At 38.1% G+C, this 24,361-nt stretch overlaps 1 protein-coding gene across 2 annotated transcripts in view; it reads right to left on the bottom strand.

Moving 5' to 3' along the window:
• Positions 1–16,098: 16,098 nt before the first annotated feature.
• Positions 16,099–24,361, bottom strand: part of PLCXD3 (phosphatidylinositol specific phospholipase C X domain containing 3) — a 176,085-nt gene continuing 167,822 nt past the window's right edge. For both annotated transcript variants that reach the window (XM_049648129.1, XM_049648133.1), the window contains exon 3: positions 16,099–22,880. In XM_049648129.1, coding sequence (XP_049504086.1) covers positions 22,727–22,880 — 154 coding nt within the window. In that variant the 3' untranslated portion in view covers positions 16,099–22,726. The remainder of the gene's footprint in view (positions 22,881–24,361) is intronic.

Raw genomic sequence — 24,361 nt, 5'->3', positions numbered from 1 at the left:
CGGTCCCATGTGGAACATGGCTCACCTCTCTCTTGGGAATCAATCAGATGATCCCTCATTACCTGCAGGATAAAATCCGTGGCACAGTACACAGAACCCTAATCCACCATCCCAGACTCTTTTCCACCAGTTCCCACTGGTTCCCACCATATACCTGTATATCAGTCAGTCCACCACAAGCTTTCATTCTTCTGTTTCTTTTGCCAAACTATGTCTTATGCTTATAAAGGCCTTCCGCCATTTTCAGTTTGGCACATTCACCTTTTTTTTTAAATCAAATTGAAATATCCTTACCCCAGCCAATTTAATCGATCCAATTTAAATGTTCCCATGGAATTTCCCATGAAAACACATATTTATTTTGAGTACGTTTGTTTTGTAACTTTTTGATAGTTCTCTGTTCTTCCCCTAAAACTTGACTTTCTTCAATGAAGAAACTAATATTTTATTCTTCTCTACGTCTTGAGATACAGACACAACACAGAGTCTGTCAAATGATGATTCCTCAACAAGTGTTTATTGACTGAACAAATAATCCATACCATATGTCTGAACATATTTTTTAAAATTTTTGTTTGTCTTGCCTAATAATTAAATGTCTTTAATCTATGAATCATCACCTTTAATTATAAGCATGATGTATAGCACGTATTTTTTGAATACCCTGTATACCACTTAGGTCAATGTTGAGAATTTATCCTTGATGAACTATATTCTCTTTCTTGATATTAGCCCCTGGTTTCTGTTTAATCTACACTGTAAAATTTTCATCTATGAAGATGTTTTTCATTCTTAAAATTTTAGCCTTTTCCACACCTTAAGGGGAAAAGTTCTAGGCAATGTTGCTTTCACATCTTCATTACCATTTGTTGATGGCTCAAATCCTATCCCAATAGAACTGAAACAAGGAAGTCACTTAGATGATGAAGGATAAAAGGTCAGTTAATTTGAGGGCCCACATGGGAGGAAAATACTTGTCACAAGGGGTATCTGTTATTGGTTTCTCCTTTGTGCATATCTGTGTCCTGCTGTCACTGTGCAATACAACCTAAATAATTGAGAAGGAGCCTTGTTTCAATCTAGGCTCTGTACCTAAATAGATTTGGAGACATTCTCAAATTTGTATCATCATCCAGTTTACCCAGCAAGCCTACTTAAGAGCTCCTCCTCATCAAACAAGTATCTAAAATTCATTATGTCTAAAGTTGGAACAATACTGCACCTTTCCAAATGTGTGTATCCTTGGATTTCTTCCATTTTTATGATTAGTACAATTTCATGATTTTCTCAAGTTAGAAACATGGACGTAATATCAGACCCTCTTTCTTCTCGACCCCCATATTGAATTAAACACTAATTCTTGTGTTTTGAAGCCCACCTACTCTTCTCCACCTCTATTACCCTTATTCTAGTTCAAACCATCCTCCTCTCTTTCCTGAATTCCTGAAAAATATTTTTGTTTGGTCCTTCCAATTTATTCATAGCATCCAGAGAAATCTTTCAAGAAACAAATCTGTTTAGTTCTCTCTCTTGCTTAAAAATTTTTTAACAGCATCAGATTGCCTTCAAAATCCAGGCCAGGGGCCCCTACGTGGCTCAGTTGGTTATGTGTTGTACTCTTGATTTTGGTTCAGGTCATGATCTCATGGTTCATGAGATGGAGCCCTGCATGTGTGCTGACAAGGTGGAGCCTGCTTGGGATTCTCTCTCTCCCTCTCTCTGTCTCTCCCTGCTTGTGCACGTGTGCATGCTCTCTCTCTCAAAATAAATACATATTTAAAAAATTAAAATAAAAAAATAAATACAGTCCAGAGTGCTTCTCAAAGTCCACAAGACCTTGCATAACCTCTTTAGCTCCATCTCAAGCTCCTCCCTCCTCAGTCCCCAAAAGCATTAATGGAATTCCTTCTGAAACCAGAGCATTCCATGCTTCCACTTAATGCTGCTGCCCATGCCTTCCCTGACCCTTCCTCTCTCTTCAGCTAGCCAGCACCTACTTGTCCTTTTGAACTCAAGTCTCACTTCTTCTAGGAATCTGCTATGATTTCCAAAATAAGTCAAGTGATTTTTTTGTATGCTTACTTACAACTCATTATTTTCACTTCATATATTGTATTACATTTGTGATTATGTAACTGTCTGATAATTGGCTTTAGCTCTCCTATATTGGCTATGGCTCTCCTAGCCCTCCTATAACGTATGTTTAATCCATGAGAACAAGTATGTTTATATTTTGTTCACCCCTGTATCTAAAGGATATAGGAGAATACCTGAAAAATAGGAGTTTTTAATTAAAATGTTAATTCAATCAATACATGAATGTCTCTTCCTTATAAGAGTTCAATTATTTTTTTTAATGTTTATTTTTTTTTGAGACAGAGAGAGAGGGCGAGAGAGAGAGAGAGAGAGAGCGCACAAACAAGGGAAGGGCGGAGAGAGGGAGATACAGAATCTGAGGTGGCTCCAGACCTGGAGATGTTAGCCCAGAACTCACGAACAGTGAGATCATGACCTGAGCTGAAGTTGGATATTCAACTGACTGAGCCACCCAGGCACCCCAAGAGTTCAATTATTTATTGAGATTCTGATTCTTAATTTAGGTTTGGGCATACAGTTAACATCTCTAAGGATGAACTGATAAAGACAGGCAAAACATCGGATTACACATTGTTCTTTTTGGCAAAATTGCCTTCTTTTTAGCTGCCTTGGAAAGAAACTATTCACATTTGAAAACAGCATGTACAGGAAGATAGCAGGCTCTATCATGGCCTTTTCAAAACAAGACACCTTGTGATTCTAGACTTGTGTTAGTTAATTGCCTAGGTTGGCATATTATGGAGGAATTGGACTTTTTTCTTTTCTTTAAGTGTTTATTACATATATGTTTATGTCTGTTGGCTCAAATACATTTATTGTAACCATGTTGCTATTGGCAAGTATTTTAGGATCCTTGGGAATAAAATAGCCTTTCCAAAGAAGATGAGGTGGGAAGTCAGGGAATATTGGGTGGAAATCCTACTTACAAAGTTTACAATGTTTTGAACATTATTAGTCTTTGAGAGATCCTACTTCTACTTCATGGCTCTCAAGGTTGAAATAAATAATATGTATAAAATGCCTGGCAGATTACAAAAGCTGGATAAATGTTAGTTTCTCTTCCCATAAAACCTAGATTTTCTCTTTTTTTTTTCTTCCTTCCTTACCCCAACTCCTTTGTCATAGTCTTCCTGGTCTGTGAGACTTCTTATGATTTTCTTTAATGTACAGGGTACTGGCTGGCTAAAATATTGGCTTGCAGATTCTCCAGAATTCTGTAGCTTAAGGTAATTTAAGTCTTCCTTAAACATATTAGTAACTAGTGAAAAATTTCATCTATTTTTACTGATGAAGTATATGTTTCCACTGACAGAAAGGTTTAGAATCTTTGATCAGTAAGGTACATGTCCATTGCTAATCAATTTCTAGTTGGATATTCTAAGCTTAGATTAGCTGAATCCATCTAGAATTTTATTGAGTTGGTATAGTGCTATAATTGTTGTAGACAGCAGAGAAAAGATGGGTAAATATAATCTTAGTGAAAGTTATGAGATCTGTGGTAAAAGGGTATTGGCAAACATAATCCTTTGCTCATTAGATACATAAATTTGAATAGGTCATTTAAAACCTCAGTTTCTTTATTTACAAAATCAGATACTTCTCTGATACAGTTTTTGTGAACATGACAGACATAATGCATGTGTAAAGTTTATTTTAAGAAGGAAAGCATTCTAAATGCAATTTATTTTGTTTATAAGACAAGGAAAAATGTAGTTCCCAATCCAGACATGGAAAAGAAGGTCTATGTATCTGAAAAATATATATAATGAAGGATAGCCAAATGGAAGCAGACCAAAAAGAAGGAGACAATATTTGTTAAGTTCTTAAAATTTCCTGGGGCATAGAAATTCTAACTCATTCTTCCTTTCTTCTAGGGCATCTCTAGAAGTTCAATCTAGGGCATCTCTAGATGCCTAGAAGAAAGAAAGGAAACTTTGGATTCATCTTGCCTCATCAAAATATCCAGAATCCCCTAGATGCCTACCAGAGAAAGTTGGTTCAGCTTTTTCTCAAGAAGTCATTCCAAGCACGAAAAGAAGCTCAGCCTGACTCCTCACCCTCAGAACTAATTGGGTATCAATCAAACCATTGGGATGGGACATGAAGTTGGATTAGTTGTTGCTGAAAACAATTCAAGTGATAAAAACAGAGACCATGCTTGGCCCTATTCCAAGTGCCCCAGAGAAAATAGAGAATTTGAGTGAGCAGAGTTGTTTACTTTACCAGGTTCTGCTCACTATGAAACCCCTCCGTGAATTCTACTTTGGTTACCATTTGGCATTGGTGGTTGGGGTAGGGGATTTGGGAGTAGGTAGCTTAGAATGAAAGTAACTTAGAATTCTCAAACAGAAAGGGTGATAGATGACTATTTTGTGCTCTCTCCTCTCTCCTTACCTTCAGCACCTACTCACCCATGCCTACTCTCAGCTGATGAATTTGCTTTCAGTTTTACTGAATACATGGTGGCAATCACAGGAGAAGGTCTACAAGTTTCCACATTACATCCATTCACTGACCAGCACCTGTGCCCTTATATTTTATCTTCCCTCTTGCTCCTGCAGATGAGGTGTCTGTGTTCCTAGTAAGGACAACCTTTTCAGTTGTCCATTATATTCCATTCTCACATTCTCAGGGCTATTTCCCCAGTAATACTCCTTTCCTGCATCATTAATTTCCCCTCCTGGTGGATTATTCTCATCTGCTTATAAGCTCTTAGTTTAACAATCTCAACTAAACCTTTCCTTTCATTTTCTCTCTAGTAATCACTCAATTCCTTTAGTCTCCTCTATAGTAAACCCCCTCAAGTGAGGTCTTTTCTCACTATCTCTATTTCTCCTCTGCCATTCTCTCTTGAACTCAGTCAAATCATGCTTCTGTCTCTATTATTCCAATAAAAATACTGTTGTCAACAAGTCCCAGTTGCTAAATTAAATATCAAATGCTTGGTATTTGATCAAATATCAATGCTCATCTTAGTTGTACTTTCAGCAGTATTCGACACAATAAATCATTTATTTCTTTTCTCTCATTTCATCCTCTTTTCTTTTTGAAGTGTTTTCTTTTTTTTCTAAGTGGACACCATTCCTGGCTTTCATCATCCTCATTGACCACTCCTCAGTCTTCTTTGTGGATTCCTCTATGTCCCTTACTTACTGTTGGAGTATCCTGGGAGGGCTTGGTTTCTGCACCCTTCTTTTCTCTGGTTATACTCATTTCCATGGTAATCTTATTCAGTCTCATGTCTTTAAACATTAACAACACTGATGATTACTGTTCTGAAACTTTAAACATAAACCCTTAAAATCCAGACATGTTATGCAACTGTTTTGTTGACATCTGCACTTGGAGATTAATGAGTATATTAAATTTAGCATGTACAAAACCAAATTCTTGAGCTTTCTTCCCACACCTACTCTTTCCTTGTTTTCTTCCTTACATTTTTATCAAATCAAGTTTCAACAGAGTCATCTTTACTTCCTCTTCCTTCTCACTCCCTAAAGTCTTGATATATTTACCTTCAAAATATAACCAGAATCCACCACACCTCTTCATCTCTGCTGCTACTGGCCAAAACCACCATCATCTCTTACCAGAATATTTAGGGAAGATTTTTAACTGGTTTTCCATGTCTACCCTTGTTCCTCTCAGTCTCTTAACAGAGTGTTCATAGTGATCCGGTTAAACCATAAGTCAGATCATGTTAATAACTTCCTACTTCAGGCAGAACCAATGCCAAAGTTCTTCAGTGTCTATAAGACCTTACATGATTGGTCCTCAATGACATCTCTGACTTAGTTTCCTTTTATTCTTCCCTTTGCTCCATCTGGCCTTACCACAATGGCCTTCTTGCTGTTCTTTAGTGTGTCAATCATATTTCTACCTCAGGACTTTGCACTTCTTTTTCCTTTTATGTCTTAGATTAGGCTACCCAGAAACAGAGGCATAGAGCTTATGTGATATTTCTCTTTCTCACGGAAGAGAAGAAAGATGCAGAAAAGGATGGAGAACCAATGCAAGGACACACTGAGCTGCCATCTATTTAGCGCAATTAGTTGTTTGATTCAGTAGACTGCACTCTTAAGCAGCAGTGTTCCTGGGAAACATTAAGGGGGAAGAATTTATCCACAGGCTCATCTTTTGCATTGGTTAAAGTTTATCCACATGGGCATTAATTCCCCTGCACTTCCAACTTGTGCAATTGTGGGTTTAAGTGCCCAAGGGTCGGCAGCAACATCAACAAGAAGCCCTAGGGGCAGAATAAAAGAAATTATATCCATCAGACTCCACATAAAACTGGAACAAGACACAGATGAGGCCAAGAGGGTCTCAGGGATGCATAAGAGATGTCTGATAAACTCTGCTTGGAGTGCTCTTCTCCAGATGTTGACATGGCTCACTTTACCTTTGAGCAAAGATGGTCTTTGTTCAAATGCTACCTTCTCAGTAAGACTTTTCCTCAGCTTCCCACTTAAAATTGTAGTCACCTACACGTTCCCAATACCCCTTTCCTGCTTTATTTTTTTTCCCCATATAACCTTCTAATAATACCATAAAACTACTTGTTTATTTTTATAGTCAGTCTTCCATGCTACACTCTGAGCCTTAGGACAGCTGTGATTTTTGTTTTGTTCATTGTTGTATCACCAGCCTAGCACATAATATGTATTCAACAAGTAGTGAATGAGTTACTTATAAAAGTTCCTCGCTGGCATTGTGAGCTTTCACAATACACTTAAATATATGTAACATTTTAATCAATGTGTGGATTATGCGTTTATTTTGTCAAATAAAATATTTTAAGCAGTCAAAGACAGGGTGGAGTATTTCCTAGGTAGGTTCTAAAGCAAGTTACTGAAGGAGAAGATTCATTAATGTCCACTGATCTACAGGATGTTTGCACAGCTTCTTTATTCTTGTAAGTTGCCGCTTAATAGTTTGTCTTTATTGATCTACTCCATTAAATCTCCAAGGAAATAATTGCAAGAATTGGTGATAAACTTATTCTTTGCTTCACCTTCCCCTGGATATTAACAGGGAATCTCTGTGAGTCAGATGGTGATAACAGAAGAAGACCTACGAACACCAGGTTCTGAGTAAAATGGAATGGGGAAACAAGAAGGTGAAGTGGAAAAAATGACTACAGTTAGTTCCTGTAAGTATACATAATTAGCATCATAAGTTATGATGTATGTTATTAAAAAATAATCATCATTGATCTGCTATATCTGGTCTAACTCTGCAAGAAGCAATGATGCTCTCTGGCCTTAAAACTGAAGGGGAAAAAAGCCAAATAGTCAGTAGCAATGGTATAACTATTTTATAATTTTTTTCTTAACACTAGTATTATTTTCTTCAAGAGGCTATATGGGGGCCTGATGAGTCATTGATACATACATTGATGCTTGCATCTATATCTTGGTTCAACCATTTATTAGCTTATGAAGGCTTGGGAGAGTTATTAAACTTAAAGTCTTGTTTTATCTAAATAAAGAAAATGGAGATGATAATACTTAAATTCCAATGTCAATATTGACAAATAAGATGAGATAAGGGAAGTACTAGTCCATAAAAGATGCTTAAAACAGGCTAGATCCTTCTAGTGTTAACAGTTACAGTTAACAGAAACAACAATGTAGTCATAAAGAGTTTTAAAAAAAAAAGCATGAGGTGAGAAATAAATAATTGAAAGTAGATATAATGCTAATTAGACTTTTGAATTAAAAATAATTTTATGTAATGATTTCAATTTTATTCATATTAAAGATAAAAAGCATTGTAATTGGCCCAGTATTGAAGATCACTATGTTGAAATGTCACAATAGGACACATCAGATATTTGACCTCCAATGTTATGCTGTTCTCTTAGCACTTGTGGAATTTAGAGAAACTTTCTCTTCCCTATAAAAGTTTACAGTCTATATGTCATTAAGCAATGAAAATATGCTAAAAGTTAGCAGTCTAGAATATGTCATTAAGCCATGGAAAGATAATTAAATTCAGTTTGCAAACTAAGGAAGTTGATGTCCAGATGTGCCAGTTATGAATTTATAGCTCCAAATCAACACCTAATTGCCTGTGTTGTGAAAATATAGCTGGGTCCTTTAAATAGATTTCCTTTTTCAGCTGGCACAATGTTAAGTTTTAGGGGTAGAGCACACTGGAGGGGAACTCTTTTTAGGTTCTTGGATCTAATTCCAACATATGTATTGGCAGGGCCTCCTATACAACATCAAACACTTCTTGGACACCAATAAGGTATCTAAGAATTAATCACAACTCAACTCAATTATGACACTATTTACCTAGAAATAGCATCAGGTTCCACAGGTTGAAGGTTCAATCTTACAAAGATTGTCGTCCTCCATACTCCGAGGACGTTCATGTTATTACCTATACTGTCCACTGGCTACAAACCAGAGGTTCTCAAGACCCCATTCTTGGGTTCAATTCATTTGCTACAGCCACCCACAGAACTCAGAAAAACATTTTTACTAGATTACTGTTTATTATAAAAGGACATAACTCAGGAACAGCTAGATGGAAGGGGTGCATAAGGTAAGCCATGGGGAAAAGGCACAGGAGCTTCCATACTCTTTCCAAGCTGGAGGCTTCATTACATAGGCACAATTGATTAAATCGTTGGCCATTGGTGACTGATTCAACCTCTGGTCCTTCTCTCCTCCCTGGAGTTTCTGGGAATGGGATTGAAATTTCTAACCCTCTAATCATGTGATTGGCTTCATTGGCAAACAGCCCCCATTCCTAGGTGGGAATCCAAAAGTCACCACATTAACATAACAAAAGACACCTTTATCAACACTTAGGAAATTTCAAGGTTTTGGGAGCTGTGAGCCAAGAATTGTGGACGAAAACCAAATACTGTATATATTTCTTATCAGTCATAATATCACAGGACCTGAAGGAGGGACGTATAATATTGCCTTCCTGGTCTCAGTTTGTATCTCTTGCCAGCCTCCTGCCAAATGATTGTTCTAATGTTGGGTTCCTACAGCATATGGCTTCTCTGGCATTGTGTTCCTTCAGTGCACGATGCTCAGAAACACCCATTGGCCAGCAGCTTTCCCTAGGAATGGCTCTGCAGCAGAGACTCTGGTGGAGCAGACCCCTGTCTGTGGTTTCTTCTGCACCCACTTGAGCAACATGCAATGAGTTCTGAGGCATAACATCTCCCTCTGGATGGCTTTCTCCAGAGGGCAGATTGCCATTAAGTTCCAGTGACACAGCAGTGCCCAATTAGATATGATTTCACTCTGAGAAGACCTCTTTTTTTGGATGTTCTATCTCACATCTAGAGTCTGAGGGCGCTTCTTGTTTCTGCTATTTCTATACTCTTTAGAGTTCTGGTTCTCCTTACTGAATGCTAGGCAATACTCTATCACTTCAATCTCCAGTTTTAGTTAACAATTATTCATGTTAATTTTTCCCTGTTCAAATGACTATGCAGTTTCTGTTTCCTTGTTTGCTCCTCATGGAAACACCAGAGTTTATTACTATCTAAATGGAACCACAAGACAACAAATCTGTTCTATCTAGATGCTGTTCTGTAAACTTGTTAACACAAATTTATTATACCTCTTGAAGTGCAACCAAAAATGGCAAATAAAAAAAAGGATAAAAGGATTATTAATCATGTAGTCATTCTCCTTGAGAAGACATCTACAGAGATATGTAACAGGGGAGAGGTTGTAGGAAAAAAACACATTATTTGAGCAGAGTATGTTAGAACATTATTTTTCAGAGTTATACATTAACAATGTGAGAATGTTGTTTATGGTGTCCAGGCTTTTTTATATTGTCAGTGTATAAGAAAAAAGTTCCAAGTGGGTTTTTACACACTAGAGATTTGAATTTAATTTGACACTGTTTTGGTTTAAATTTACTGAACAGCTTGCCCACCCATTGAACTATAGGGGAATTTATCAGAAGGCAGATGGATGATACACTGATATTATTTCTTAACACACTGTGGTTATTCCAGCATTTCTTTAAGAAATGTACTAATTGGTGGTAGGTTGGAGAGTGTCTGCCAGAATCTCAGATGTGATCTGCTTTGGAAATAGGGTCTTTGCAGATGTAATTAGTTCAAATGAAGTCATACTGGATTAAGGTGGTCCCTAAATGCGATGAGCGGTGTCCTTGTAAGAAGAGGAGGGGACATAGGCATAAGCATGGAAGACAAGGCAGTGTGATGATGGAGGCAAAGTGACTCATCCATAAGCCAAAGAATGTCAAGGTTTCCTACAACCACTAGAAGTTAGGAGAGAAGCATAGGATGGTTTTCCCTCCCTAGATCTCCTAGCAATAACCAACCAAATGTGTCAACACCTTATAGTCTCCAGAACAGTGAGAGAATAAATTTGTTGTTTTAAGCCACCCAGTTTGTTATAGCAGCTCTGGGAAATAAATACACAGTTATTGTGCTTGGTATTGGGGATTCACTGGTAAATAACACAAAAATCATTCATGTCCCCATGGCTGCTAGTCATCTTTTTATATTTCCACTGTTAGTTTAAAAACGTGTTTTTATCTAATAGTTCTTATTTGGGAGGCCTTTTTCTTTTTGCAGCATCATAAGTAATTGTAGCTGCTGAAATGGGAGCCCAAATTTGGAAATGTGGCCTTGTGAGGAATCTTATTAGATGGAGGCATCTAATAAGTTTACAATTCATTTATTAATAAGTAACTTTGAAGAAGAAATCCTGCAGAAAATCCTATCGAGCTCCAAACATTAACGCAGACACACATACACTCACAGAGACACACCCTACACTCTCCTTCATTCACTTCCTTATTTCAGAAATGCTTTATCTCAGATATCAGGTAGATTCTGTTCATCCCATGATTTCAAGAGTGACCCCAAGGACTGAGCTGATGACTTTTGGACCTCCTGCGATTAGTGTTGATTAGGGGAAAATGATTTGGTGCTACCAAGGCTATAATTTCTCCCATTATAAAACCATTAATTTCACTATATTACCTTCTTCTGGAAATGGTCTTGCTCAGAATTGCCTGTCACTTCTCCACAGCATGAAATCTAACTTGCATCTTATTTGGACTAAACAGCACACATAATATCCTCTCATATTTTATATATCTTAGGGATTTTCCTTTCTCCTCTTTTTATATGAGCCACCGACTTAATCTTTATATTCTCCGTGGTGCTTTAGTATATTGTGCATTTTGAATGAAGACCTACTTTATTATATGAATGGCTTCAGGGATATAGATTTTTAAAGTTTTCAGTACTGACATCCTAATTGCTTCTAGAATTTGAATAATGCTTTAAAACACACTATTTCCCAGATGAGAAGAGCCTAACATTAAAAAAAATTAAAAATGACTCCAAGGAAAGTATATGCGGAAGTTTTCTCTACTATTTTTGCAACTTTTCTGTAAGTTTGAAATCATTTAAAATAAAAAAGTGGAAAAAAAAACCCTCCAAAACATAAAAGTTAAAAATCTTCTTGATGTTAAAAAAAATCTTCTTGATGTTAGTTTTTACTTTCTTATCTCCTCTGGGGACTCTGAGCTGAAGTCAAAGCAATCAAGGCCAAGCCGATGAGTAAAGGCAGTGCTCCGACACAGGGCATGATTTTCAGAGGTGACGGGAAAACCTTGCTAGAGGACATCCATATTTGTGCCTGACAGGAGCACCTTCTCCCACCTAGCAGAGTTTTGATTTTCCTTGTACGCGACCATCTCCCATCTCACTCCATTCTCATTTGTGTGGTGCTTGATTGGGAAATTGACTTCAGTCCCAACTCAGACCAGTCAGACTCAATTCTGCTTTTTTGGTTGAAATTACTGGGAAAAAGAAGTGCTCTTTGGTCATCTTGACTCAATGTGGAAAACCCTCCTTAAATATATTCAATGCAGAGGAAAGTAAAACTGAGAGAAGGAGAAAATTCAAGCCCTCATGATACTGTGTGAGATCCCAGATCCAATGATCCTCAAATTGCTTCTGTTTCAGTTTTGATTAGGCTGAGAAATAGCCCCTTCTTTTGGGGGGCTTAAATTAGAGTTCTATTTCCATCACAAACTGAGAAGGTAAAAATTATCTTGGACTGAGAAAGTAAAATCTGCCTGGCCATTCATCAGACTAGAATAACAGGCAGAGATAAAGCCAGCTTGGCAAAGTGAACAGGAAATGCCAAGGACATACCATGGCTCTAAAGTGTCCTAAGAATACCCTTCTTGAGTGACTGCAACTATTTGAAATTCTATCAGTAAGAATGAGACATCCTACTCTTGCATGCAGGAGCTAAGTCACTCTGATACAGGAAAGCTGGTGCCCCATCTCTGACTCGCTGAACCAGAAACTGTATTTTTTTTAAGATTCCGGTAATTGTATGCACGATAAAATTTGATAATTGCAACAGGGAGTCCTGGGTGTTTTCATAGGGCTTCTCAAGATAACTCACAGGTGGGGAAGGGGGACATGAACCCATTAGCCTTTCCCTTATGAAAGCCATCCTGTGATAAATCATTTTACGAGTTTTACTTTTTACTTTTCTGTAAATGCTTCTTTGAAGTAAGTAACATTGAAAAACATCACTTTAAGTCCTTTTAATACTTCATTGTGAACGAGCTCATCAGATTGTGAGGAAATAAGTTTTATTTGTAGTGGATAAAGGAAGGAGGACTCCTACTAAAGAGGAGCTGGGAACCTGCACATTAGAGTCCTCTACCCGATTTTGTCATTTGCCCATTGTATGGAGATGGCTGCTGGCCAGAGCTGCTGGCTCTTTTAAGGTACATACATCTGGGAATAGGTCTAAATAACAGAATTGGAGGGGGGGGGGGTCCATCAGAGGCCTATTTGTTTAAGAACCAAGAAACCTCCTAGAATAATTTGAGAGAAAGCAAACTCATGAAAATAAATTTGACCAGGAAGAAAGCCTTGGTACCCAGAGGGGAGTAGTGACTTTGAGACTAGTACATGACTTTGAGAATAGCATGGTGGCTGTCTCTGGAATTAATTTCTGTCCCAAGCCCATACATAACAGAGAGAGGGAGTAGGGTGGGAAGGGAGGGAGGGAGATTGAAAGAGAGAGAAAGAGAGAGAGATTTGAATTTGGGTAATTATCAGGGTACTAGAGACCCTCTATTAGAATATAACATAAAGGCAGGAGAAGCATTTCACACCTACCTTCATTCAGCCATGATTGCTCACTCCTTCGGCACCTGAGGGCTTTACCGGACAAGCAGTGCCTGTCTGGAAGATTCTTGGGGCTCATTGAAAAGAGGCAAATATTGGGAGGCTGAAGTGAACATTAAGACGAGGCAATAACAACAGCCAGCCGCTGAAAGTTGTGGAGTTTTTTTATTAAGTAGACAGGAAACATCCTCTGGGGACTCAGGAAAGTGTGGGGAGGGGAACAGTCTTCCAAAAGGGTGTGTGAGCAGAGGTCTTGTATAGAAGCAGGAGTCTGTGGGATTCTAGATAATGTATCCATGCAAACTCACTTGTATCTACAAGCAGAAGAATGGAAAATTTCGCAAGAGATTTTGTTGATATTCAAAATGTAATCCCCTCCCTCACCCTTCCTCAGCTCTTTTTAAATAGATGCATCACAAGCCAGTTCCCTTGGGTAAATATTCTTTGCAAAGACTCAGTTGACTTTATAGCTAAGAGAAGAGGTTTTTCTGTCCTTGGAGAGAACGCTAGGCAGTATGTTTTCTCCTAAATTCCTCCAATGTTTCTAGTATTTCTCCAAGGAGAAAAAAGAGGTAGAGGATACTGCCTTGGACTTTTTTGAACCCTCATCACCACCAAACGGTGCTCAGCATGTGCCTGACCCTCATCAAGCACTTGTCTACCATTTGATTGGGTCACATCTAGTCACAATTTAATTTCACTGCTTCCAAACATGTTGTAATAACTGCCATGCCCTGGGAGTACGGACATTGCTAAGATGTGACTCTTCCTGTCGAAGTTTAAGTCAAAGATTCACAATCCTATAGCCCAATGAGAAAAGGATTATTGGTTCTATATTAATATTTTTGCCTTTTCCTATTGCTAAAATAAAAACCATCCTGCAGACACATTTTTCTCCAAAAATGAAAGAGCACAGTTTAATAATAGCTGAGCACTTGTATTGAGGCAAAAGATTTCCTCTTCATCATTTCTCAGTAAAACCCCAGGAGGTCAAGTTTACACATTTCTATGAGGGAAAAAGTATGAGGGGAGAATATGCATTCTGCCAAGGAGTTCTTTGGGAACTGCCGGCATTGGCATTCTTCTTCTCTCCCTGTCACTTGGGGTACTAAATCCCACTTTCCAGAATTCAATGTAGTTTTGATGTGGTTCATCTTTACTTAATAGCCAGCTCCAGATGGTTCCAGGAATACTTCTATCCACTGAAGGATGAATATGGTAGAAAGTGCCAGTTACATGTAGGTTTGCTTCTGGCCCTTGATTTCAGTGCAGCCTTTATTATGGCTTATTACTAAGGACTATGTTGAGGCACATGTTGAGAGAGCCAATGCTGAAACCGTCCATTGCAGGACGGTCTTTCTACTTAAAAAGAAGTATTTCCTCCAATTCCAGATGATGTTTTCGCTCCTTTGATCTAGGGAGCATCACCGTTTTTATCCTGTGTGAAAGAGACAATTTATGGGGGCTGCTTTGCTTTATGCGGTCAGCCTCTTCTGGCGAGAAAAAAATTCATCTGAAGTCCTGGAGGCAAGCAAAGGAAGGAGAAGAGATAGAGCCTCTAGTTTTTGCTGGTTTTGAGCCACAGTTAGAATGTGGCAGCCAAGCTTGTACACACTGCCCTGCGCATGATGACAGGGAATGTGGCAGAGAGAGGAGGGGAAATCCGCTCTTCGCTCATGTATGGCCCTGACCAACCAATTTCCAATTATGCTTACTGCAGAAATTGTCCTTTTCTTCTTAGGCTTTTAGGAACAACTGTGTTCGAACAGTTTTACTATCTGGGGATATTACCTTGAAAAGATCATTGAGAATAAATGTATGTTTGCTTTTTGTTTATTTGTTAGAGGACAAAATGATGCCACCTGTTAGCTCCATTGAGAAAGTACCAAAGATGTGCTTCATCCCTTCTCCTAAGGAACAATTTAGAAACGTTTTGTAGTGCTTAGCAAGGACCCTAGCGTACGGCAGGTACTTGGCAAATGTTTGCTGAATAACTGACTGAATAACGGCTCTGATCAACTATTGCAATGTTAAGGACAAAGATATGATTATGTGGAATATTATTTGCAAATGCACAGTGTTTCACAAATGTAGAAATCATTACAGCTTTATAAATAGAAATCCTCTCATGTCATGAACCCACCAATGTATATAATAGGCAGAGTTTTGGGGGGCACTTATGTTCAAGTTCAATCCCCAAAATTATCTTGGACCACATGTTGTTTTGTTTTGTTTTGCTGGGTTGTCTTTTAAATACTATGACAATGCTTAAATTTTGTTTTAAGGCTGATTTGAACTCCAATACATAGGGTTTGTATGGTGAAATACAAAGGCATTTCCCTTTTGAAATAGTGTTTCACGCATTGGGCATAGTGAAGGTTCAGCAAAAGTAGATTTCATTTACCCTAAGCTTTTAACCTCAAAATGGTATCTTATAATAATAATACTAAATTAATATAATTTTGTTGCAGTGATATTGGTCTTCTTTGTGGTAATATCAGAGGCTGAGAGTAATAGATTTGGAGATACCTAACTTTGATGCAATGGCAGTACTCATGGCATTGCCTTTATTGGTGGAGAACATATCCTTTCACAGAGGAAATCCTTACATGATGATTCATATTTTTAAAAAAAATTATATTTTCTCATGCTCTGAGTCATGTTCTACTTAAGAGATCTACTTTTGGACTTATAATGCAACACTGATGACTATGAAATAAAAAAAAAAAAAAAGATAACTGGTACCAGCACTTTATTAGGCATTTCACTGGATACAAAGAAACTTTTTTTACATTAAGAACAACAATCTTATCCAAAAGATTCACATTTGCTAAACAGAACAGTGGTAGGTATGTATTTTCTTTATACCACATTTATTAAAGTATCAATGACCAGATCCTAAAAAGAGAAGGCACAGATCTGTCTCCCTCTGGTGAATTTCTGGTGTCTAGTGAAGGAAATGTCACCAGCTCTGCAAATTCTCATCCTTTAGAAATGAAGCAAATCAATGCAAATGTGTACAAGCAGGGACCATGAGATGGAAATGTTACATTAAGAAATTTGGATTTTCTTGTCATTCATAGGAATGTTAAGAGAGGAGGTAGGTACCAAAACTGTTCCCAAACACCAACCACGTTTAGATCGTGTCACGGATTCACTGTGGGATACAAGAGTATTTGAAAATTCTATTTTAGGAATTCCAACATAGTTCTATTCTCTGCAAACTGTTCTAGAAACTGGCCTTAGATTTCATTATTCTTACTCTGGGATGTCTTGAGTTCTCATTTCCTCCAAAAAAACTACTGGTTGTTATAATTTGCTTTGGCAAGTCTCCCTGTGGGGTACTGGTTCATTGTCAAGGTCCATATTCTATCACCTGCCCAATCCCAACCCAGTCTCCTGAGGAGACTGTGTCTATATCCCAGACTTTTTTTCTCGCTCTCTTTTTAGCAATCAAAAGAGTTCTTTCTATGTCAGATTTTCTATAATTTCATAGATGATTAGCTCTAAACTGATAAAAATAATTTGTGGGAGGGTGGTAATGAGGGGAGTAATGGATTAGTTCGTTACCTCTCTGAAGAAAAAGAAACTGAATTTTAAAAGAGGTCCTGGTATTGAGTTGGAAGGTGCTACCACTTTCCAGGGGGCATTTTTAAGAATTTAATTAATTAATTAATTAATTTTTACATGTGAGAGACACAGAGCTTGAGTGGGGGATGGGCAGAGGGAGAGGGAGACATAGGATCTAAAGCAGGCTCCAGGCTCTGAGCTGTCAGCACAGCTGAAACCACAAACCATGAGATCATGACCTGGGCTGAAGTGGGACACTTAACCAACTGAGCCATCCAGGTACCCCTCAAGGGGCATTTTTAAGGTGTGGCGTGTTTTTGGATGTCCTAGTTACTGGGGAATATTACTTAAGGGATTAGTGGGGGAGAGTTTAGATCTCGAAACAGGATGGTGAAGGGAAATTTTGAATGTGGTGGCATTAATCTTACAGAGCTACTTGATTATGCCACCTATATTTGAGTTGGTCCTTTGTAAAGCATTCATGGAACTTGGCATGGACCAATATTTTCCTTCAGGAAGGGTATTAGGACTATAGATTTCCATAAGATATCTTAACATAGGGGTTCGGAGGGAGGTTGGATCTCATCCTTTATAGGTAGCCCAATTGAAAAAGAGAGAGGCAGGATGGATAGGGTTGCCAGATTAGGAGAAAAAAAAGAAGAAAAAAGGACACATCCCATTAAATTTGAACTTCAGATAAACAATGAAAAGTTTTTGGTATGTCTCATGAAATGTTTTGGAAATTCTCATACTAAAAAATACTGTTTATCTGAAATGTGAATTTCACTGCGTGTCCTGTGTTTCATCTGGCAAGACTAAATATGGAAAAGAAATAACTGAGGATGGAGAAAGAGAGGCAATAAGACTGATTAATATTCCACACCCAGATACCAGGCTCAAGGAAGATTACAAAGTTTTTGCTCTGAGCATGACAACTCACGCAGATCCTTGAATTAGTCCTGCATTTTCTATTGCTGGTCTACACGCAGGCAGATAACAAAGGTGTAAAAGGATGTCGTACACCTGTGTTTTGAGAAGGGAACCGTGTTGGAACCACCCAATGTTGATGGGTCTCTAGTGACTCTCACAGAGCCTCAGCAGTTCATCTTGACTGAGAATTCCAATGTTTAAAAAGCAAATGTCTGAAGAAATCATCTTTCACGGAAGACTTATCCTCATAAGCGGAATGGTTCCGTGTTTGGAAGAACAACTTCTGAAGTGCACTGGTTCTGTTGCTGATGGAAACAAATGTGAATCTAACTTTTTTGCATGATAATGAAGTGAATAAATACATTGACATTTGAAACTTTTGAGAGGTTTCCGGTACTCCATAAGCTGAACTATTTGCTTGGGGGAGCTCAGATAATTTCTAAAGCACATTCCTTACATGATTTTTTTACAAAGGCCATTTTAGACAAAAACACAATTTCTCTTCAAATTTTTATCCCAAATTACAACAAAAAATGGCAATGAGTTAAGGCTGGTCATAATGTGCCCTTTTTCTTTAGGATAAGTTTGATTTTTGATAAGATACAATATATTAACACACAAACCACGTACAAGCACATACTTTTGACTCATACAAATATACATTTAGAACTAATACCTATAAAATCGTACCACAAATGAAATAAAAACTGCACAATTTTTAACAGACTCAATCAATACATTTTACAAATTCTACAGAACTTTTTATTGATGTCATTGGGAAAACAAACGATTTAGAGCATTATTTAAAACTGTATATAACACAGGAGCCACCAATAAGTTATGGCAAATATAGCCTCTACACCATTGTGTCACTGTAATCTAGTCGAAAAGACTAAAATGCTGTCAAATAAAATACTTTTAAAAACCTTGTTTAGCATATCCTGAGGGACACTGTGCATTATTTTCTGTTAGTGATTCAAAAGTCAAGCACTCTACCTATGAAGCTCTCATCTGGATGAGCAACCAAAGGTTAGGAGGTTGCATCATCGCATCTGTAGAACTATAGAACTGGAAACTCACGAGAACATGCATTTCCTGAGACCTCCAACTTTCCAGTCTGGAATGCTAACAGGGGAGAACCTGAAAAGGTAACTCTGGCTAAAACACGTTAGGACCTCAAAGAACTGAAAACAGCTTTAAGTCAAGATGTTTGTTTGTAACTTTGATTCAAGTCCATCTTCAATTCTCCAGCTTGAAGCGTAATTGACAATGTATTTAGACTATCACCGCTCGTCATTTCTTATTTATGATGGTCTCATTTTTCACTGGTTTTCTAGTGATTTTTTTCTCCTCTTGAATATGTAAATATCTGAGTTATGTTTATGCCCATTAACATAAGGAAATACTGACTTTAAGAGTTAAAATGGCAATAGAATCAAGTTGGGTGATTAGAGAGTGCAGTTGTAACTTGAATAATGCGTGTGAGATGTGCATCCCGTGTGTGTGTATGTGTGTGTGTGTGTTTCTATGCGTGTACACACACAGGCACATACATGCCAAACACTTAATGCTCTAGTACATTCACTGCTGGGTGGTGCTCTATGAAAAGTGAGTTTTCCCAGTATGGCTGAAAGTGAATATTGAGGTCATCATACAAAATATCCTAAGGCTTTTCAAAGATGCCTCCTCATTCTCTGCACTCGTATGAATGTGTGGTAATAAGGGAGACATAAACGATAATGGCAAAGTATTCGCCGTTTCGGTCCTTCAAAATTACAGAGAGGAAAGCAAACGAAAAAAAAAGATATTCTTTGCATATCTTCCCTCATCCCACCCACTCCTTTGATTTCCTGCTGCAGATTGGGTAGTGGTTGGATTTTGTTTCTGTTTTTGCCTTGTAGGACTTGTGACATAAAGTTTTAAGAAAAAGCCAAACAAAAAGTGCACCAAGATACATCGCCTACATCCTGGGGCCTATTTGTAGCCCTTGTGCTCCTGGCTCTCTGGAAAGACAATGCCCTGCGAAGACAAAGGAGCAGAGGCTGAGGGTAAGCTCTGATTGCATAATACTAGTCCTCACCCCCACTCTATTTAAGGCCCACAGCCTGCTCCCTACATCCGCCTCAGGGCAGAGCCAGTAGGCAGAAGACAGCCAAAGGCACCTTGTCTCTGTTCCCCTTTCCAAGGACTCCCTCCTGGTGACTCTCCCTCTAGCTGGAGGACCCATGGTCCACTTCTACCTGCTCCCGCCTTTAGAAATGAAGGCAAGTCCGTTTATTCTTGGTGCCTGCTACGTGGGGACTGTATGTCCACATGGAAACCATAACATTGACTTGAAAGTACCTTTTGTCCAACAAGGTTTCTGCATGCATATCATTAATAGCAATAAAAAGCTTTCTCCAGTAAAAAAAAAAAAAAACCTGCACAATTAGTCTAATGCTTCAGCATGTTTGTTTTTTCCAGCACCCAAATGACAAATATGGTAAAGCTAATTCTAAGCAAACATTATAAGAAAGCATCTAAGTTCAAGAAAATACAACATAGTTACCCCTATATTTTATTCATTCCTCATTAATATGTTGAAAGATTCGTTTTCTGTCATATTTATAAGTTAAATCCTTGTGTCATTGCAAGTGTGCTTGGCTAAAGATCCTCCCAAGGGATGAATAATGAATTGTCAGAGAGAAGATCTGCTCACAAAGCAAATTGACAGGATGTAAATTTCAATAATCCATAGTCCTTTAAAAAGGATTCATATTCAACTGCACATTAAGAGCAGGTGAAAGAGATAAAAAGACAATAAACTGCAAGAGGAGGGAAGGTGGAAAGAAAACTATATTTGTGAATAATTAAGTCCCAAGCCAGAATATTTTTACAAACATATTTGAAGATAATCAGCTACTCTACTTTCAAAGGTCTTAACCACTCTTTTCATGCCTTGCTAAGGGTTTCAGTCTCAAAATTAAGTGATTAAATATTACCAATATTTTCCCTGGAAAAGGAGAACTGTGATTATACCCGTGTCTGCGTGTGTCTGTGTGCATTTGTATCTGTCTGCCAGCAGGAGTGGGTACGTGTCGGCATACGGGGGGGGGGGGGGGGGTGGCACGACAGACACACAACTGGAATGTGGAAGCGTTGAACGTCTGCATGCTGCTGCAGCTCTCCCAAGCACAACTGCACATTCTTCATAAACATTCTCTTCAGGGTGAAAATTTTCTCTTTCCTCCCTGCAGCTGCTAAAAAATACTATTTTCTGACAGTGAGTATTTATAACCTTATAACTAGCTCTTAATTACTCAAAATCTTGACACAATCTTGGGATCAACCCCCTTACCTAGGTGTAAGAGATCAAACCGTATGTCCTATGTTTAAATTAACTAAAAACTGCAGACATGCTTTTATTTTTCTATTTTCCTATGGCCCTACTTTGCGTGGAACGCATTTCCCCGGGAAACTCTTGAGGTGCAATTATTTCTAAACACGAAGTTAAAACAATTCATAATTATAAGAATTTCAGCAATTTATAGATTTTTAGAAATGCCTCACAGTATTCCTGTGAGGCACGCAGGTAAGGGTTATTGTGCTCTTTTGGAATATTTTAGAGTTGTCAAATATCACAAAGACACCAAGGAGGGAGCAAGGCTCAAAGCGGAGTTATCATTTTCCTTCTCTGTAGATGTGGACTATATCAAATGTTGAGACACAGAAAGGTTCTGTGAAACTTTTGCCTCTGCCCCAGGCTCGATTCTGGGGTAGGATAGAACCCAGAAGTGATGAGTCAGTGTTAATTTTCAGTGTGTCTGCCCACACCCCATGTATTTAAGCATCTCCTAAAAACATTTCATGGATCTTTAAGATTTTACACTATACATGGTTTCAAAAACTTTTAATTCTTTCTGCAACCCTTCCTCTTTTCTCGACTTTCCTCAACTTCGAGTAAAAATCTGAACTGAAGCTGCTCGAAATCCGTTCCTCAAAATTTGAGATTTAGAATTACATGTTCAGAGATGCCAATTTGGTAGGAAAGCTTGCACAATGTTTCATTTCTTTCTTCTTCATTTTCCTTCCTTTTTTTTTAATCAAGAGAATTAATAGGGGAGATTTTGTAAGAGTTCTTTTCAGAGCTTCCTGATTTTAACACGTCTGTCATAATTTTTTACTTACTGAGGATTTGCAGGGCAATATTACTTAAGAGATTCCTGAATTAAAATGGCATCCGTCTCTTCTCCCTCCTCCATTTTTCACTATAGGGTTGGCACTAATCATTCTTTCAAAAAAGTTTTTACTCTATATTTATAGCTGCCTTAAATAGAAACACTGTGAAACACTGTTATATTCATATAACACAAAAATTACTGATTATGGCCTCCAATATTACTGATGCAGGGAAACTGATTTGATGCATATTTTCTATGACCAAAAGTTAGCAATGATCGACCAATTGCAGACGACTATAGAATATTATATTATACCAAGTCTTCACAAAAACAAATTTCAGTACAACGATGTAATACACATTACGTTGGGCATTCAATTGTTTTGAGTCCCATATGGCAGCTGATTAAAAAGAGCGAGCGAAAGAGGGAGCGGAAAGGTTCAGTTAGTGGAAACAGTGTAGGAGCCCTAGGCTGAAATCGGAAACGCAATCAAGTAAACACTCATGAGTTATACGTTACAAAGACTAATTCTGAAAAACAAAATTCACTGGTCTTTTTTTATCCCTAACACTAGTAGCAGATTTTGCTCATCAAATGGGAAATGAAGTATTTATAGTAATGCAGAGTATGATAATCATCACTGAAGAAATGGATTCCCCCTTTTCCCACCCACTACCAGCCTAATCCCCTCAGAGACTCAGTGGAATAGGAAGATCAGAGTGTTTATAGATAATATGCCTAGTACAATGAGTCTTCTCTATCTTACTCGTGGATGCTCCAAATGGTACTATCAAGTGTTGGCTTCTCCCTCATCAAAGACATAGTTGAGCTTTATGACAGTGCTGATGAAATCCCCAAGTTCTACAAAATCAGCAGTGACAATATTGATGCCACTCTCTCCTGGCTTCTGTGTGCGGACCCACTGCATCATGGCAGGAAGAGCTCTGAGAAAGGAAAGAAAAAGAGAAGTCACAGGAGGCAAGATACTATTTTTCAAGCTTACAACACCCAGGCTTAACTTTAGTTTTTTAACTTATTAAAATAAATGCCCAATTATAGACACAGAATAGAGAAAAAAAAAAAAAAGCCAAATGGACAATGGTAGATTTTTAACCTCTGAAGGGACTCTGCAGGAGAAACATTCACTAGAGCGGTCCATATTAGACTCTCTTTGGAGATCTCAGTTGCTGTGAGAGTTTATAGGGCAGTTTTCCCACTGAGAATACAACATTTTTGCATGCGTATTCTAGTTTGGCATGGTGTGATTTCAAACCCTGCAAAGGTATGCGTGGTGAGGTCAGAGATGACTACGTACACCTAACAAACATTTATGATGAGCTTGTTATTTTCGGAAAATGTGCTAGACACTGTAAATAGATACAACAGAAAAAACCTCTGCATCCAAAGAATGCATGATTTGCTGGTGGGAAGGTAGATACGGAAAAACATTTTAACGTAATACAATCAGGGCTCGTCCTTCAAGCAGTTAATGATCACCTATTATATTCCAGATACCATTGGAGGCCCTTGAAAAACTTGAATGAACCAAGAAGATAAAAATATTCACCTGTGAGGAGCTTACATTCTAATAAAGAGGGACAAACAATAAATAACAATCCTAAATAAGTTATGTCATTTGATAGGAGGGAATAAGAGCTATAAAAATGGAGACAAAAAAGGATTAGGAATGTGTAGGTAGAGAGGGGTGGTATAGATTACAACTTAAAATGGGTGGGTTATAGGCCTCATGGATAAGGGGATGTTTGTGCAAAGTTAAAGGAGACAAGGGAGTTAGTCATGTGAATATCTAGGGAAAGCATTTCAGTTACCACCATGGCCCTAAAGGGGTAGCGTGTCTACTTGGAAAAAGATCTGATATTCAGGACACAAAGTGCTGTTAAGAGCCATCATAGAAGAGTTAGAGCTACAAGAGTGGATAAGATTACCTGATTTTGCAGAAGGAGAAGAGAAGAGAGAATCTGAAGATCATGTGAGGGTTGAGCAGAAAACTTGATTCAAGAAAAGAAAAAGAGAAGTAGGTATAGAGGTAGAAGGAAAATCAGGAGCATGTAATTATGAAAATCAGGGCAGAAAGGAAGCCACGCCCCTTTCAGTTTGTGAAGTAGAAGTATGGAATGGAATAGACACCCATTTCTCCAGATCTCAGAAAGCATATCTGGTCTAAGCAAACTCCACTATCCCAGGCAACACTGGGTCGACTGCCTTGGACTACCTTAATCTGGTGGATAAGACCTTAAAAATTCTGATCCATGTTTTTCAGCATATACATTTTCCCATTGGACACAGATAGGGGAGGATCCAATTGCTTCTCAACGAGCATGACATGGATCTAAATGCCTTCATAGAATAGACTGGCAGGTGGAGAAATTTGGTCTTCACAGCAACAGTTTCAGAAGATAATTGT

Source organism: Panthera uncia, assembly GCF_023721935.1.
Source record: "Panthera uncia isolate 11264 chromosome A1 unlocalized genomic scaffold, Puncia_PCG_1.0 HiC_scaffold_17, whole genome shotgun sequence".
NCBI classification, from domain to species: domain Eukaryota; kingdom Metazoa; phylum Chordata; class Mammalia; order Carnivora; family Felidae; genus Panthera; species Panthera uncia.
This window is presented reverse-complemented; position numbering and strand designations above follow the sequence as displayed.